The sequence below is a fragment of the Lepidochelys kempii genome, chromosome 2, assembly GCF_965140285.1.
Source record: "Lepidochelys kempii isolate rLepKem1 chromosome 2, rLepKem1.hap1, whole genome shotgun sequence".
NCBI lineage: Eukaryota > Metazoa > Chordata > Testudines > Cheloniidae > Lepidochelys > Lepidochelys kempii.
The window spans coordinates 176408081-176427472 of record NC_136381.1 but is presented as its reverse complement, the minus strand read 5'-3'; the positions used below and the strand labels follow the sequence as shown (position 1 = coordinate 176427472).

At 40.5% G+C, this 19392-nt stretch overlaps 1 protein-coding gene across 5 annotated transcripts in view; it reads left to right on the top strand.

Moving 5' to 3' along the window:
* Nucleotides 1–19392, top strand: part of HECW1 (HECT, C2 and WW domain containing E3 ubiquitin protein ligase 1) — a 353214-nt gene that overhangs the window by 308193 nt on the left and 25629 nt on the right. For all 5 annotated transcript variants that reach the window (XM_073332820.1, XM_073332821.1, XM_073332823.1 and 2 more), the window contains 2 exons: nucleotides 12732–12830; nucleotides 13967–14096. In XM_073332820.1, coding sequence (XP_073188921.1) covers nucleotides 12732–12830; nucleotides 13967–14096 — 229 coding nt within the window. The remainder of the gene's footprint in view (nucleotides 1–12731; nucleotides 12831–13966; nucleotides 14097–19392) is intronic.

Sequence of the window (19392 nt, the reverse complement as noted above, 5' to 3'; positions counted from 1 at the left end):
TCTGGTCCAATGTCCCTTCCTTTTCTTTTTTGAATTTGTCCATGGATGTATCCATTTGTACGAGCACTAAAAGTCAGGCTCTGAGCAAGTTTCCCCACACAACTGTACCAGTTCACATTCCCCTTAATTTGCCACAACCCTACTATTCCAGCCCTGGATTTCTCCTGATTAGAGACTGCCAAGGATGTCAAGCTGTGTTGTTTCTGGTTGCTTGGGGTTTTGTTAAATGGACTAACAAACAATTAGGCTAAGACCCGCAAATTCATTGCCACTAGTATCCTACGGACCAGAGGACACAATTTCATAAATCCAATATGAAAACCTCAACACTCTCCACCCTCCTTCCCCCCACATCCCACCCCACCCCAGCCCAGGTAGGTGGGAGGGTATAAAAATGGACCTAAGAGGGTTTGTGGCTGGGAGTCAGATGGATTCTATTCTGGCCTTGCCACTGACTAACTTGGGCAAGTCTTGTGGGTCTATGTTTTCCAAAGTGATGAATGATTTTGGGTGACCAATTGGAGACAGCTTGAAGAGGCCTGATTTTCAAAACATGCTGAGTCCCCACCCTCAGAAAATTGGGCCCCTTTAAAATATCTCAAGTAAGACACCTGAAACCACTAATCATTTTTGAAAATTTAGACTGTAACCTCACTCTGCCTCAGTTTTCAGCTACAAAATAGGGGTATCGATACTAGCATATATCAAATGGATTTCAAGTTGATTAATATTTTAAAGTGCTGTGAAATTCTCAGATGAAAGACACTATAGAAATCCATAGTATTTTAGGTTACATTACCTTATACATTTTAATCATTAATTAATTATAAGTTTTAAAGCATTATTGTAAATCTACTAGACAAGAGTCATATACTAGTAAAATAAATATGCAGCCACAGTCATCTTATAGGACAATTCCACTATCTGAGAAGTCTGTGTTACTGAAGTGCCTTGTTGCTTCCGTATTATGATCTCTCCTGTGTCCTAATGTATTTAAATAAACTTTGATTTTCCTTTTAAGGCTGAGGCATGACTGAATTACATGTAGCTGGAGCAGCTTGTTAATTATATATTAAGGGTCAAGAGGAATTGATATACACAGAAGGATTAAAGGTGAATTATAAAGCAAAGAAGGAAAAAAATGTTCTTCTTACTGAGCCTTTCTGACAGCCTCAAAGAATTTTTGACGTTTCTGCTTCATATTTACATTGGTTTTAATTCCCTCTTTCACTAGAAGAATTTTCTAAATTCTTTTGAGGACATGAATTGGTGATATCGCTAGACACTGAAATATGAGATGTAGCAACCCCCAGCTCCCAAACTACATTGTCTAATTTTGCATATATAATGGGCGGGGGGGGGAGGGATAATTTCACCAAAAGATGATGATGTTTTTTTGACTCAAGAGCAAGATAACCTTTTGCAGCAGTGTAGGTGAAATTCACCCATTGATGAAAGAGGCCATCAAATCCCCTATAGTGTATTGCAGTCAGCAGAGCAGCAAGATGGAGGATTCCATGCTGGCTCCATGTATACTGGAGTAGAAGGAAGCATTGGGGTGGGCACTAAATCTGTGCTTACATCCATTGGCCAAAACCAATGGAGGGTGGATGCAGAAGAACAGTTCTCCACCCCCTGTCTCCCATTCCAGCCCAGGGTCTGGAATAGTGGAGCTGACCTGTAAGTTGTGGGGGTGTAGTCCATCCTTTTGACCCTCTTATTGTTCTGCACATTTTATTTGGGCTTTGTGGGGGAGGAGGGTGTAAATTTCACCTTGTGTGAATAAAAGACTGAGCTTAATAAAAGAAAAGTGGGGAAATAAGTTTCAAACATACAGTAGTTCAGTTTATTTAGGCTGAAACAGACTCATGTGCTTTTGTATTTAATGCAGAATAGGCCAGAGAGGCCAAACCAGAAATTGGTACTATCAAATATATCAAGAAAAATACATAATGAAATACTGGAGTGGTATTGTTTAAGGTTCATAATAGTAACCAAGGAACTCAGTCTTTCAAGGTGCTGAGAGTTGATGTCAGTGGAAATTGAGGATGGTCAGAGATTTGCAGAAGTCATGCTGTATCACGAATAGTGTATCTGAGTCTTGTCATTTAGAATTCTGAAGTTCATAAGACTTTGAGTATGCATGCTTCTGTGTTGACGTGTGGATTTTATTTTGCTTATGTTTTTAGCATTGGAAAAACTATCCATACATCCATTCATAAAAGAGGCTTTCTTCTGGACAAATACATACTTGTCATCAAACTTAAGTTTTATATGTTTACATCAGTGAAGTTATTCTGAATTTACAGTGAGACAAGAGAAAGCAGATTATGGTCCTTGTATAGTAAAATACTCCTAAATAAAAGTATAATAGTGTTTACCTGCTTCTGTTAAACAGGTGGCCTTATTGTCACTCCTTGACACCCCACGCAGTCCAGAACAAACATGTCATTGGTTTCAGAGTAACAGCCGTGTTAGTCTGTATCCGCAAAAAGAAAAGGAGTACTTGTGGCACTTTAGAGACTAACAAATTTATTTGAGCATAAGCTTGTGTCAGTTATTGTGGCTTTAGTGTTAGATATATACGTCAGTGACTCATTAGCAATCGAAGGAAAATGTGCAGTCATTGGCTTGTTTTTTTACAGTCTTCTTGCCTAGTAGATGACTGAATCTAAAGATTTTTCTAAGTGACTTTGACTGGTCTGTTTCAACACATGCTGAAGCAACAAAAAACAAATATAAATCATTCTGTTTATAAAATTTCAACAGTTTTCAGATTTCGAACCCCCCAATGTACTCAAAAGTTTATGTTGAGAATGCTCTGAACAAAAATGCACCTTTGTTGGCTTCAAAAACGGGGGGGGAAGGGGAGGAGATAAACAAACAAAAAAACCATATGTCATGAGTCAGTCCAAAATGGTATATATCATAAACCCAGGTTGATTCAGGCAACTGCATACTCTGTTATAGGAAGCAAAAAAGTGAAAATGTCAAATATACTAAATTAGTTCTGAAACTTTTAGTTATTCAGAGAGTCAGTTGCTACTCGATCTGCATCTTTCCTGTGGTTATCAACAGGAATTGTACTAGATGTCCTTGATTCCCTGCTGCTAGCTCAGAGGAGTACAATTTTCACCCAGTGCAACTAAGTCCAAAAAAGGGCGTGATTTCTGAGGAACGTTGGGCGTAGAGCTAAGTGAATAGCTGATTTTTTTGGTGGCTGAACTGAAAAAAAAATCCCAAGATTTGTTCAGGTCAAACAAAACATGTAGAATTTTGATTCAAATTGACATTTTCAAAATGGAATGTCGATTCAAAACAAAATGTCAAAAGGGCTCATTTAATTTTGACACTTCCCCCCAAAAAAATTTTAAGCTGAAACTATTCACCAAATTTGAACTGAATTTCTGAATAGTTTCTGGACCCCAAAAATGCACTTTTCAGTGGATTTACTATTCACCAGAAAAATGTTGCCCAGCTCTAGTCAGATGGTAATTGGTTGCCTTCTGTCTCAGGATTCTACCGCGGGAGAGTAGTTATAATTTGTGGTGAAGGTTTTATAGAAGCTCTATCAGTGGCTTCCTGGTGCGTCCACCAAGGCATCCTACTACTTTGCCGTCACCCCAAACAACAACATTCACGTTGGGGACTGCACTGTCATTATTAAAGTATCTTGCCATGCCCCCTCATTCATTAAACTGCTCTTTTTCTTTAAAGGATTGAATTTGAAATAGCTTTCTTTATGGAGATGTGATTTTGCTTCCTTTGACAGGACTCTTCTTGCAGCCTATCTTACTGCAGGCATTAGAATCCTCCATAAAGCCGCTGAAACTCTGCTGACTCATTGTGGCAGATTCAGCTTATTAATTCATCCAGGATATAAGGGAGCAGATCTTTTGAGAGACTGTACGAAGGTGCTAGGACAGAGGCAGTTCTTGAGGGACACAGTAAGGACAACTAAGCTGAAGGAGGAAGCATAGGTAGAGGTTTGCATTATTTCATTGTTTTTGCATAAGCTAAGCGCCAGGAACAGCATAAGTTTGGACACTAATTCAATGTTGATGTGATCTGTTGAAAATGTTGTGGGTACTCATTTCACATGTCCATTGTGCAGGAAAAACAGCTTTTTTGGGTAAGATTTCTCTTTAATTTTGGATTGCTGGTATGTAGCATGGTATGTAAAGAAAAAACAGAAAACAGTGCATTGAATGAGCAGAAAAACACTAGAAAAGTAAAGTAAATCAAACACTGAAGGTATACCAGTGTTCCACTGGCCTTTAATGAGTATGGTTCCAGTCTGCTTTGGTAAAAAACTGAAAGTTGTGGGTCTGACTTCTAGAAATGTGACCTATGAGAGCTGAGGATGCTCAGTACTTACGAAAAATCAGGTTCCAAGAACTTGTGAGGAGGGGTTCCCCTAAAATTATCCAAGGCAGCAGATGGCCCACTCCTGCAATCCTGAATGTTAATGTGGAATTTAACCTGCATACAATTTGAAGGGTTAAGCTTAGTAGAGGTATATTTGCACCAAAGTATTTTTCTCTCTGAAAGTCCTTATTTTTCATCACCAAAATGTGTCTTTTTTAATTTCAGTATGAAGTGTAGTTGTAGCCATGTTGGTCCCAGGATATTAGACGGAAAAGGTTGGTGAGGTAATATCTTTTATTGGACCAACTTCTGTTGGTGTGAGAGACAAGCTTACAAGCCACACAAAGCTCTTCTTCAGGTCTGGGGAAAGTATTCACAGCATCACAGCAAAATACAAGGTGGAACAGATTGTTTAGCATAAGATTGTTTAGTAGTTAATGGGACAGTCTCCCTTGAATCATAGCAGCCAGCTTCCTTCAGGCCTGGAGGGTGCTCAATCCCCCCACTCCACTCCAGGTCCCACTCCCACCCCACCCCTTCTCCCAAGACCCCACCCCTGCCCCACCTCTTCCCCACCTCTTCCCGCCCAGCTCTGCCCCCTCCCCTGGGGGGGCCCGATCCCTACTCCTACCCCTTCCTCCCAGCACCTCCTGTGCACCGCGAAACAGCTGATCACCGTGGTACTCCAGCTAAACTATCTGTTCCACCTTGAATTTTGCTGTGACACTGAGTACCTGACGAAGAGCTGTATGTTGCTCAAAAGCTTGTCTCTCTCACGAACAGAAGTTGGTCCAATAAAAGATATTACTTCACCCGTCTTGTTTAATTTCAGCTCTTTGCTGTTGTGTAAAATATTTGCACGTCTCTAAATAATCTTTGAGGCTCATGACAGTATGTTAACAGGCCTGATGTACCATACCTATTTCCTCACACTGTCCAATTAGAACAAGTGAAGAAATGTTGGTGCCTTTTAAAGGAATGTTACAACTTTACATATAAAATACAACCAAGTTTCATAGATTTTTCTCAGGATAATAGGAAGGGAGAATATTATCAAAGAGGGACTCATGAAATACTCTCTGTCGTCTTTAGAGCTTGAACAAAACACATTGTGTCTTTATGTTATACATCATTCTGATAGAGCTAGTATTTATGTGCATAGATTCCAGTATAATTGGGCAGAACCTTACAGGGATACATTCTTGTGCCATAGAACTGTTCAAAATTCAGCAGTTTCAGGTTCTAGGAACTTGGGAGAACGATTCCTTCCGTTTCCGCACCTCTTGAGTTTCTAAGTTTTAGGTTTGAATTAACCCAAGAACTAAAAGTGAAATTTAGCTGACTGACTTATCCATGGTTTTGACATGAAGCAGTTAATCAGTGTAAGAATACACAGGCTCCCTCAAAAGCTTAGTAAATCTTAGTAAACCTGGAATGAGTTTTGAGTTTGTGAGAAAACATGAAATGATGTGCCTTACAGTTCTGGGATATACCACGAAGTATGTAAAATAAATCATCAGTTGTAAGAAATTGGGTCACACAAACCTATTGGTGTGAGGCTTATTACTATATGCCCCCTCATTAGCTTCACCTTTGGATGATCAGGAAGACAAAAAAGGGTTCATAGCACACCTAAGAAGGAGGTATAGGGACCCAGAAAAATTATCAAGTGGAACATGTGGTACTCCTATGTGCCTAGGTGTCAGGGATACTATGGGGAGGGGCCCACAGTCAGTGTGATCACCAGGTGATACCCCATTAGGGAGAGAGCAAAGCCTACACCTATCAAACTAAGACTGTAAGACCTCACCCTCAAAAAGAGGGGTGGACTTGAAAGAGGCCTGAGGGCCAGTGATATCCTTGGTATTCCCCTCATTAGAATTCCCCCTTAGGGCTTATTTATCAATGAATTTTTACTGTCTTTCCATAACCAATACTTTGTACCTAGGGTATTTGCACCCTTTTCTTTTTCTTCTGGCCCTCGTAAAGGCTACTCCTTTATTATGAGATGTGTATGTGAATATTTAGAACCCATCAAGGTCTAGAGCCAAAAGAGCATGGTGTTTGGAGTTCCTACTGTGTTTGCCTCAAGCACTGGGGCACACAGCACAATAGCAAATATCTAGACAGTTTTAGTGTACCCTCACATCCCCAGGGATACCATGCTGGGGACAGGGAGTGGTTTTACTGCTAAACTGCAAAATTAGAAGAAACAAGAAATTTAACAAATGAATATAAAATTTTTTTAACCATTCTATGTAGGTGTAACCTTCCTGCCAACAGAGATTTCTGATGATTGTACAGTAGTTCTGTCACCACAGATGGAAGTTAAATATGTGTGCCAGACTAAACTATAATGCAGGCTCAGAGGTTGTGAGTTTGATCAAATGCCAGGGTTTTATAAAGATGATCAGATTTACTAACTGATTTGATTTGCTGCCCACTTACTATTGTTTTCAAAAATAGGACCACAAGACATAATTACTGCAATAAGCCACAACAGCATGTGCATTAGAGCCTATTGGTGTGTGCATCTAGTGCACTGTAAAACACCCATGAAATTAGGGTGACCCTATGTCCCGTTTTGGTCAGGACAGTCCCTTTTTTAAGCCCTGTTCTGACCGTCCCGACTTTTTTTTTTGACAAAAGTGAGCATTTGTCCTGTTTGCTCTTGCCAACTGGCTTGTGCTGGCCCCACGTGGTCAGGCCGGGGAGGGCTAGCCCCATGTGGTGTCCCGTTTTCCCTTTGGGAAACGTGGTCACCCTACATGAAATGCAGCTGTCACTTACTAATCCACACCTTGCTGTGTCTCAGGGATGAGAGTATATAGCTCACTGATTTTATATTTCTTTTACTTCAAAAAAAAATTTTTTAAATGATTGTGAGGCTATTTATGTAATGCATCCTTCTGCTCTAAAAAATAGGTCCTTGCAAAGTCAAAGGATGGCAAATGCCTTTTCCCCTAGGCTTCTTAATTTTTGTCCTAACAAATTTCCCTCTTTTTCAAAAAAAAAAAAAAAAGAGCTCCTTGAGATATTTGATCTCCTTGTGTCTACTCCTGCTTCCCAGAAACCCAGTTGCCCTACCCAGGAGCACTTTGCTACCCTATAAACACATAACAGAGTATACATATTTAAAAAATTATTACTGAACAAAACACTCCACTTCACATATGATTCTCCCCCTAGGAAGGAGATAAGAGAGAAAAGAACAACATGTGACAAGTGTCAGTCATGCTGCTTATTACAGAAATTGGGGGAGGTTAGACTCTATGGTGATGAGGTTAGTATAAGAACTTTTATGGAATAGACATTTTGATCTAATTTTCTAGTATAAAACTTAAATAAGGAATGTTGGGCCAGTCCCAATTTAGTTTTTCCAGTAGAAAGTGGCTGGCGGCCTCCAAACCAGTGCTCAAAGGGCAGCTTGGCATTTTGTGGGGAAGGAACAGTTTGAAACTGTCCTTTTGTCCCCTCCAGGCCCTCCTTCTACAGTCCCTCTGCACAGTAACACCAACCCACAACATTCAAAAACCAGTCAGGGCAAAGATATCTGGGTCAGGCTCCAAAAATCACAAGATTGGTTTATAAATCATGAGATTTATGTAAATACAATACTTTTCCAGTTCTTTTCATTCCTTTCTGCTGTATGAGCCATTTGGATGCAGTTGGGTCACTTTTCTCCACATCCCTGACACTAGCAACTTTTTAAAAAACAAATGAAAGCTGGGGTTTTTCACCTAACCACTTGTCTCCAGGAGTTGGGGCTACAAGTAAAACAGTAAATATTGCAAGACTTATGATAAAATGGCAGGAGTTGCAACACTACCGTATATCTTTATTTCCAGGATTCCATTTGCCCCAGATATCTTTGCCCTACTGTTGTGAAAATAATACCTATCTAGCTAGCTATGTCTGCTGAGTATCCTTCTCTCAGAGTACCGTTGTCTAAACTTCACTACAGAAAGCCTGTAGCTCTCATGACCTCTGCTTGAGTGCAGCCCTCTTCATTCAAGTTCTTTTAGCTGAAGCTTAAAATTAATCTGTGCAAATTAACAGTCAAACAGTGTTTGACACATAAGAAATTTGCTTTACGGATTAAAACAAGTTCTTCAGCAGCAGTATAAAAGGATAAGATCATTTGGAATACAGCATAAGCCATGTTATAGTCAGCTCTAATTTAAGCACTACTGTGAAATTTTTGGAAGGTGTAGGAATTTGTAGGAAACTCCTGCAAACTGGTCAAAGAGTAGCATTATTAGAAGCGAGAAGGCAGTTGTGCACAATGTCCTTTTTGAGTGGATGAAGGGTGTCAATAGACAATCAAACCAGAGCAGCTCTCTTACTCATTAATTCTCTCCCTCCTCCCACCATTTCCCGTTCATTAACTACCCTCTCTCCTTCCTCCCCTATTTCCCTTCTCTGCTATGGGTATGTTACTCTACTCAGATTCAATCATTGTCTTGCAAGAGGGGGAGAATGGGTGTTGAAAGAACAGGGTAGAATTGGTCCTCACATAACCATGCCACTCTCCCCCCACTCACCAAACCTGCCTCTCTTGCTAAAACAAATCCTTACCTCTAATAAGCAATTTACACTTGCTCAGAAAAATAAATATGTCAGCTTAAGGAAGGTACTTTGCCCTCCAGTCAGGCTTTACTTCAACACTGTTTATTCTGTAAATAAGCCTTGTTTTCTCTGAAGGGGATATCTCACCTAAGTATACCATACCCTAAAACCTTCAGACTGGAGCCAGCACTATGTTCCAACAATTTCTTAGCAGAATCAGAGCCTCAAACTAGGTAGTGCTTCCCTTGACATTTTACCTTCAGTTTCACATGGCACCAAAAAATTGTCCTCCTCTATGCTCACCTGAGAGGGTATAGAGTGAGCCTTCTGGCAATGGAATATTTTATGCTTATTGTATTTTGAACTTTTACTTTCAAAAATTATGACGGAGAAAGTAAAAAACCAGTTGCATCATTTAGGACAAATGGACCTGACTCTCAATCTGACGGATTACAGTCAACAGTTCAGGCATTTTTTCCACCTTTAGTTGTCTGGCTTCCACAGTGCTTTCACTGTTGCAGCTCACCTCTTTAATTGCTTTTTGCTGGAAACATTGCACTGGACCACAAGTGAACTGAAACAGGTTCTAAACAGTCCCAACAGCTGCCTTTTGTTGCTGTTATGGAAACAGCTGTAAGGGTCATATAATCACACTTCTGTTAATAGTTAGCTATATACCATATGCGCCTACTTTTGGCAGCAGGGGACACACAGGAGGCTCCTGTGGAGATGTAAATGCTAACTGGGACCACTGTCATTCTGTGCCCCATTCGACAGACTAAGCACTTGTTCTATCCCTTGAGAGTTGACTGAACAGATATTCATTGCTGCTTTTATTACAGCAAGGCATATGTATCAGTTGTGTGCAAAAGGGATCTGTGTGCTTTTCCCTGGAGTGGAAGGAACCGTTTCTTACTTTTGATATGTTTTTTTTTTCAGTGCTGTAAAATTTTACTAGGATGTCAATCAATTCAAAGGACCTTATGCTTAGAGTGTTCACATTTAGGGGTTTTTTTTCTTTTGGACTGATAAACAGCTTCTTTTTTACAACAAAAATTTCCCATTGTGAAATCAGTCATACATTTTCCCCTCCAAAACCCAGGTTCTAAAGGTTACCTATTGAACAGTAGAGATGCAGCAGATTATCGTCATACACCATAACACAAGATATACACAAAAAGTAACTCAGATTTTTATAACTAGATTGTTCTGACAGGCATGAACTTCATCGCCAGTTTGCGGGGATAGTTATTAAAATTAGTCTTTCAAATCTAGGTTACTGATTAAAGTCTGACCCAGGTGAGTGGTGAACAAACATTTTTACTACCGGTTGTTGTCTGGTAATGTAAAATGACTTGAGGGTCTTAAGAGTACTTTTCAACAGTGGATACACTTTATGATCCTGATTTTACAGGTAGGAAACTGGCACAAAGAAGGGAAATGATTTGGCCAAGGTCACACAGCAAATCAATTACTAAAACTCAGGTTTCCTGTCTCCCAGGCCATAATGCCCAGTGGACTTCAGCTTGATATACACGCTGATGTTTGTCTCTGTCCTCTGGTCCATCTAAGACCACAAGCGTTTTCACAGTACAGAGTAATTCCCAGATTAAAAAGCAAACTATTTAACGTACACTAAAATAGTATTACTTTTTCATAAGGGCATATCGCGGCAGCAGTGTCGTTTCCATTTATTGTCAAATTCCATTTCATTTTATTTATAATCTAGTTGGCTGAAAGAGCTATGGATCGCTGCCACATCATTGCATCTGTTTAAACTAGATATGGGAATCCTGAACAATTTGTAGAAAACTGGGCTATAGACTGTTGCAGGGACTCAAATCATAATATTAGTCTTAGTGTGGAAAATAACCCACTCCTGATCGACATAGCTATGCCTACAAAACTCCCAGTGCAGGCCCAGTTATATCAATGGAAGAATGCTTCTCTTGCTAACATAATTCAGGGAAGTAGTGTTGCTACACTGACAGAAGAACTTCTTTGTTGGCTGCATCTACGCTAGGGGGGTATCATACCGAGTCACAGCAGATCTTCTATTGATAACAGTCGGAGGCTTATTCAAAGATCAAGGGAAGAATGCGGCCCTTGTGTAATAACTAAACATTTAGTTAGTGAAGTTAACATTGCATGCAGCATAACTCAGTGGGACAAAGGGATTCAGGGCACTTTTAGGACCACTGCTATTTTTGTTGTTTGCCATTTGCACATGTAATTGCCTGATTTGTGCACAGAATTGCAGTAATTGTGCACATTAATTATTTGGAAAACTGGCTCTTAAAGTGCCATTTTTATGCCTAAAAGTTCACACTTTACTAAGATGAATGGGACTGTTAACATTTCTTAAGCTGTTGTGTCAGCCTGTCTGCAGACTCAGGAAGACAGCTCTCTGTTGGTTTTGCATCAGTGACACTCAGTTCATGTTTGGAAAGTTTTCACTGCAACCACAGGGGCTAAAAACACAACTGTTTCTCAATAAAAGTTTGCTTTCTGGGTGGGGAGGGGGGAACCTTAATCTGTTATGATGGGTTGTATGACAGGGTTCACTCATCATTGTGGTGCCTCCTGCTGGCTGTCTTGGGGATTAGCTCCGCATATTAGTGCACTCTCTTCAGGTGGTGCCTCACCGCCATCACGCCTGGTCTAGGACCCACATCTCTCCAAGGACCGGGGCATCCTCTTCAGCAACACAGCCCTCTGGCCATGCCACACATACTATGCTCCCAGCTTCCGGGAGACCTGCAGTCTACTGTTCAGCCACTCTCTTAGAGGCAATTGCAGCAAATTGTCTGGCCACTTCCTCATGGTCCCAGCATCCTCTTTGGCCTTGCCTCAGGGTCTCAGCCTGCAAACCCCAGCAGCCAGCCAGGAGCTGTCTCTCGCTCCCCCGGTCCCTGCTCGCAGCACTGCTCTGTCCAGGGTGCTGGCAGTTCTTTCAGCTCTCCAGTGACACAGCCCTTCCTCCCTGAGCTCCCAGCAGAGAACTGCCTTCCTCGGCCCTGCAGCTCCATTTTTATATGGGCTTGCTTGGCTCTGATTGGCTGCTCCCTTCAGCCCTTCACTGATTGGTTGCCTCCTGCGCAGCCTCCATAGGGCTTTATTAACCCCTTAGAGCCCAGTGTGGAGCAGGAACCCCATCAAAGTGGGCATATGAACATCTTAAGCGGGCCAAATTCAGCACAAAGTCCAGATATTTGACACACCTGATCTATAGTATAATGTCCTGCTAAAGATCACAGGAGCTGAATGTGGCAAGTGGTTGTTGGTTTAGAATTTGAGGGCAGCTTATGTGCAATATACCAACTGCCAAAGCCACCAAGTAGTGTGGGTACTGCAGTAGACAAATCAAAAGAAGCCTCTTAATCTCTCAGTCACATAGTTTAAGGTGCATAATAGGCAGTTGTCAGGAGGAGGCCAACAAGATGAATAAGCTAAAGTAATGGAGAAGCAGAAATATATATATATATATATATATATTTATCTACTGCAGTACCCATACATATATATGTAAGCTGCTACATTGGTATGTGTGTATATATATATATTTCTGCTTCTCCATTACTTTAGTTTATTCATCTTTTTGGCCTCCTCCTGACAACTGCCTATTATGCACCTTAAACTATGAGACTGAGAGATTAAGAGGCTTCTTTTGATTTATCTACTGCAGTACCCATACTTAGATAGATAGATAGATTAGATTAGATATATTTACATAAGCTCCTACATTGGTATGTTCTGAGTTACACATTGTTTACTGTGTGTTGTTTGTATCCTAGGTTCAGGTTCAGTGGTCGTATCCTTGGCCTTGCTCTCATTCATCAGTATCTTCTTGATGCTTTCTTCACGAGGCCATTCTATAAAGCACTACTGAGACTGTAAGTATATGAATGCAATCAACAGAGACTTGGGCCTCGATCCTGCCATGATCTCTGCAGAAGCAAACCCTTGTGGAGTTCATTGCAGGGCTGGGACCTTAGTTGTCAAGGTCTTCCACTGTTTGTTTTTAGGGTAGATGGGAGGGAGATTTAATAATTTCCTTTTTTTCCCCCAGAATGTGCCCTTCTTTAATATTAACCGTGTTGATTAAAGGGTTAAAAAGCATTGGAGTTAAGCACCCACTTTTGAAAATATTGGTCCACGTTCCTAAATTTTAATATTAGGAAAATGCAGTCCAAACCATTTAAATGGGATATGGGTCACTGAAAAGCATATTTAATTGGACAGTCCACAGAGAAACAATTATTTTCTCTAAACAAAATGAGTTATCTTGCTTGTCACTGGAAAAACCATAATTGCCCAACCTCCATTGTTTGGATTTTTTTTCAGCCTAAGCATTTGTTAATTATGTTTACAAATGTTAATATGGATGTAAAGCATTACAGGTTTCTTATGGGTTTTGCTCAGCCTGTCTTACACAATGATGCCCAGTAATGTATTACTTTTAATGCTCATTGAAATGTTTTGATATTTTAATGGATGGTCTATTGCTCTTTAATCAATTGTATGCAATAAGAAAAGCCACATAAAATATACCAAGATTCAGTTGAATGAACTGATATATATTGACAGATGATAACTCAGAGGAATGTTTATCTGAAATGGTTGGTTAAATCATGACTTCAGTAACTCAGCCAGAGGTTAGGGGTCTATTACTGGAGTGGTGGGTGAAGTTCTGTGGCTGCAATGTGAAGGAAGTCAGACTAGATTATCCCGATGGTCCCTTCTGACCTTAAAGTCTATGAGGATTAATCTGAATTTGCAATGAAGTCTCTTTTAATAAGCTTTTAAAATGCACATCATTCTCTTTTACTGATCTTTAATGTTCTGTAGTCCATGCACTTTGAGTTTGGTGCTTTAACAAAAGGTGTATGTATAAAGTCAAAAGGGCATCAGCTTTTGTCAGAGCTTTGTCATAAGAAAACACTGTACATGTTCTGAGCAGTGAACCATCATCCTGATACGCATAAGGTTATATCTTTCTCGTCGTTTCTCTGTCTTGCTGTACAATTAGGCCATGTGATTTAAGTGACTTGGAGTACCTGGATGAGGAGTTTCATCAGAGCTTGCAGTGGATGAAGGATAACAACATCACTGATATCCTGGATCTCACTTTCACAGTGAATGAGGAGGTGTTTGGACAGGTGAGTATGGCTATGTGACAAACCATCGCAGAGTTTGAAAAACAGATTTGGAACTGACATAGTCAAACACAATGAACATCATTCTGTTTGAACAGATTTGTAGTAAATTCCTTTAACCTTTTTTTGACTGTTCAGTGCTATTTTCATCTCTTGCCTTTTGTTTCTTATAAGTCGTCTGTTTCAATGCACACAGTTATTCTCAGAGTCTACCATATACAATACTAGGCCTGGCTTCCCTACAGGCCTCGTCAGCCACACACTGATGAACAGAAGGAATTCTCTAAAGTGAAATATAGCTTCCCTTTCTAGGGTGTAATTCAGACAGATTTGTTATTCGGTGAATGTGGACAAAGGATGTAACTTACATGTCGATGTGACTGAAGGCGGGGGAGAACAACTAATAGGTGGTGTTTGGTATGGCAACCCTCATCACTACTTTGCCTTGCACCTTCCTATTAGTTGCTATTCCTTCTATCCTCGCCTCCTTCTGCACACTGGGCATATAAATTACCCTTAGTTATGTATCCCCAGTAATTATGCTTCTGCCACTTACACCTGATTGTATTGTTTTGTTTTTGTTTTTAGTTTATTTGTTTAACCAACTTAGGCATGAGGCCAAATTCAGCTTTGAGTTACACCAATGTAAATTTAGAATAGCTCTGTTGATTTCAGTGGAGTTACTTTACATTTACACTGTTGTAAATGAGAGTATAATCTGTGTATTTTACACCACTATATATGACCCCACTGAATTTGGCCCAATGAGATAGTGGTAGGACATCAAAGAGGAGATGTAGGAAGAACAGTTGGAGATGGTAGACTGGACAAAAGGGGAGAGATGAGGATAGAGAGGCAGATTTGGAAATCATCAGCATGGAGACAGTAGGTAACACTGTGAGCGTGGATGAAGTTGCCTAGAAAAAAGAAAGAGGGGACGGAGCCCCAGTAGAAACCAATGGGGAGTTAGGGGCAGGATTAAGAGGAGGAGATGCTGAAGGCTAAAGAAGTACCAAAGCCGAGAAAGTGCAGGATGAGGGTTTGACTAATAGTCTCAAAGGCAGCAGAGAGATCAAAGTAAAATATTGCCCCTGTGACTTTCCAGGGAAGTAGCAAGGGCATAAGCCAGGCTGGAGGAGATCAAGAATAGAGTTGGAGCAGAGAAAGTCTGGAAGCAGGAGTAAACAGTAGGGTCAGCAATAAGGATCTTGGAAGCAGAAGCAGAAATAGAAGAGTCCGCAGAAGGGTATTTTCAAGGTTGAAGTTGAACTCTGGTGTGTCTGTAGACTTGTGGAAAGGAACTAGAGGATAGAGATTGATGACAAGGGAAAGAGGGGGAGCGAGGAAGGACAAGAGGCAAAAACGGAATCCAGGGGACAGGATAAGGGATTGCAAGTATTGGGGCCTCTTCAGAAGAGATAGGATTGTTCTATACAGCCCAGACCTCAACTGTTTTCTTGGCTTTGAGCAAAATTTTGCGTGACATCCAAATGATGATGCAGTGGTTGCTCTAGGAGAAATGTCAGTTTAAAACTAATGCATAAAGACGTAGGCAGACAAAGTTATGCAAATACACTGTACAGAGAGATGAGTTACATTTGTATTTACATTAGTAGACAACGAAGGTAAATGAAAACATCAATGGGAGTTGCGCTCATGTATCTGAGGGCACCACCTGGCTCACTACCTAGAATTAAGCTCTTTGCAAAGAGAAAATGCATATCATTAAGTGGGATTTTGTTGCATGCTACAAATGAGATGGGTTTTAAAAGAAAAGATTAAGATATCTGATAGTACTAAAACAAATGAACAGCTTAGGGACAGATTCTGTTAGCCTTACTCATGTTGACTAGTACCTTACTTCACAAGCAGACCCATTGACTTCACTGGGATTACTGGTGAAGGAAGGTGACTTTCATTGTGAATAAGAGCATCAAAATCTGGCCCTAATCTCCTTTTGGATTTTAAGGTTTTTTGGGCAGGGACTGTCATTTTTTTGAATGTTTGTACAGCACCAAGCATATTGAGGCCACAATCAGATTGGCCTCTAGGTGCTACCCCAATATAAATGTTAAATGATAAGTCCATGAGAAGACTCCCATTGACTTTAATGGGTTTTAGGATCAGGCCCAAAGCTGGTCATGGGAAGAAGCGAATATTGAGGGCCTGATATTCAGTATTTAAGAATAACTTCTGCGTGAGCCAGATACCATTCAAGCAGACACATGGCAAACGATCTAGCAGAGAGTCCCAAGAATTTGGTGTGTACAAGTCTGGCCAGCAAAATTATAAGATTGAAAATTGTAAACTGGTTGTCAAAAAACCTATGTTTAAAAGAATATGGTCAGACAACAAAGATCTTGTGGACAAGAAAGTTTAGGAAATGGAAGAATGAAACCTGAATTATGTATTGCTCACAGATGAGTCCAACTTTGAAGAGTTGTTGGATCATTTAAAGTGTGGGTGAACAATATTTTACCAAAGTGTAAATCACAATGGTAGCTCTATTAATATTTGGGGGCTGCATCTCAAAGGATGGATAGGGCAAACATAATCTAGAAGGGACATTTGGGTGCAGCATGGGATTATGCTCTACTCCACCAAGATCGCAGCCTTTCTTGCACCTTGTACCTGCAGGGATTCTGTGTCACTGTCCCTGTGGCAGCACACAAATCCCTCTGCAGCTCTGCTGTCACAGCTCTGTTCACTCACTCCCAAGGGTTCCCTGCACACTCAGCAGCAGGGTGGCCTCCCCGTGCCTGGGGACTTGTCCTGCTCCTTTCAGTTCAGTCCAGGGGTGTCTGTTCATCAACTTGAGATACATGGGGGACAAGGAAGGGAATCAGATAATGCAGAGGATCAGATAATGAGGATTTGGATAAATGAGAGTATACCTATATAGAGATAATAAGAAGCTGAAGAAATCAGTCATCAGGAAGTCTGCATGTTTTGGGAAATCTTGCAAGAGATTTTGGACAATGGGACTCAAGCACGTGCTTAAAGCTAGACATATGCATAACTGCTTTGCTGAACAGGGGCTTTCATCACTCTATCACAACTATGCACTGTCTTCAGGGATGAAATTGAGCCCTGGGGCCAAAGTCTCAGCTGGTGTAAATGAGTGCAGCTCCATTGGAGTCCATATATACCAGCTGAGGAGATAGCCCATTATGTCTAACTTTACCCTGGTTAACCTTACTTGCTCTTACTGCTTCTCATTAAAGCTTGAGCTTGGATGAATCATCAAGTGTTTCCATAATTCATGATGCTGCTCTAGGTCCCTGTCAATCGGCAGAATAATGAAGATCACAGTATATATGCTTTCTTTGCAATCTCTTGAACCAATCAACATATAAATCATGTATGTAGCCATTCATTATCTATAGCAGACATCACTACTATGGCAGCAGAAAACTGAAAAGGGCATAAGGAGGTTCCATCACTTTCTAAATCATTTTTTTAGGGCTTGTCTACGCACAAATATGGTTTGTAGCAAGTTGAGGTGTGAATCTATTTGCACTAGCCTTCCGCAGACTGTCTATGTGGACTCTGCTGATGTGCATTAACAGTTTGTTAATGTGCTTTGATGTAGTCCTATTTGAAATCAGTTGAGCAGCCGACATCATGATTTGTTGACTTAATGTACCCTCTCTATACACATGCACATAATACATCATTGGAAAGCTTATAATGTCTACTTTAAGATAACGTATGATGTGAGGCTGGCAAGTGGCACCATTACCATAGAAACGGGATAAACAATAATACCATCGACAATTAAAACTTTGAAATATTTGCATTCGTTTCTGTTAGATTAATGACTGTATGTATTATTGAAGAACATAAAATTGGATTTCTTTGTGACCTCAAAGCATCACGACAACAATCTAAAGTGTGAAACAAAATAGAATAATGAATTTGAACAAGTATCATTGAACTGTAATAGTGCTGTTTACATTTCTAGTCAGATTCATTATCATCATCTTATTCATCATTATGGTCTCTATTGAGAGTGTGTGGTCTCCATTGCTTTGGCAAGTACACAGTTCTGTGCAGGGAAGATTGTTCTGACTACAGACACAGTTGATTGTGCAGTGAGCCCCTACTGGTACAGGCACAAATAAGGTCTTGTAGAAGCTCAGAAGCCGCTGGGCCCTTGAAGAATACAGGAAGTAGTTCATCATCCACATTTTTCCATCCATGTTGTAGTGGTGATCCAATATCTTGTTCAACTATGTGCAAAGACATCTAAATCTTTGTTTGCCAATATGCTCTTTAGACGTGCTCTTCAAAACTGTCCTCACATGATGGGAGTTTGGCCAGTGACTTGTCCTTTTTGATGGCTAGATTGTGGTGCAAACTATTCAGATTTCCTTTTCTTTTTTACTCTGGTCAGACATTGCTGCTAACAGTTCTCTTGCTGCAGAAATTGCAGCTTGTCTGTCACTCTCTCCCAGTTTGGCAAGATCTCTGGAGCATAAAGCTCCCTTTGTTTTGACAGCATCGAACACAGATTTTTTCCCCAGTACCAAATAGGGATGAAACAGAGTTACATCCTGTTAATACAGCAGGAAGTATGTTGCAGAAGTCAGGAGTGAGTGCATCACAAATTGCATGCACAAGTATGAAGCAACACTTGTCAGTTGTGCTGATAATGATGCCTCTTTCAATCCACATGCTATATATGTGTTCCAGTTTTGAAAAGTAATGAACCACAAGGACCAAACCTTCTGTGTCAAGTGATTACTATGTTTACTTTGACACCGAGAGGCCCAAAAGCCATATTAGCACATACAGCATGCAGAGGCATCCTTGTGTCCGCTTTCTTACTGTACAAGTCTTGGACTTCAACACCCCACTGGTGATGGACTTTGCTACTTCCCCATTGTAAAAGCCTCCAACAAGAAGGTGCATTTTGAACAATATATTCACAGAGGAATTTTACAAGTGACTGCTTGTTGGATGCCACATTTAGAAACGTTTTTCATGGAGGCAAAGGGTGTCCACCAATCACCTGATATTTTTTGTATCCAGCCTTAGACCCTGTCCAGTGCTGTCTTTCTGCAGTTTTCAAGGAATTGTCATATGTCAAAGACTTTGATTACAGAATTAGCTTTGACAAATCCTGTTAGGACCTTCCTCACGTACTCAGCAGCCAATACACTGAATATGTGGAATTTGTCTCCAGCCATCATTTGTATCACAGCCTTGGCATCTTTGATGTACACAGTGGTTTCTTTGCATATGTCTACACAGCAAAGAAAAACCCACTGCTGGTCAACCAACTCAGCTCACAGGT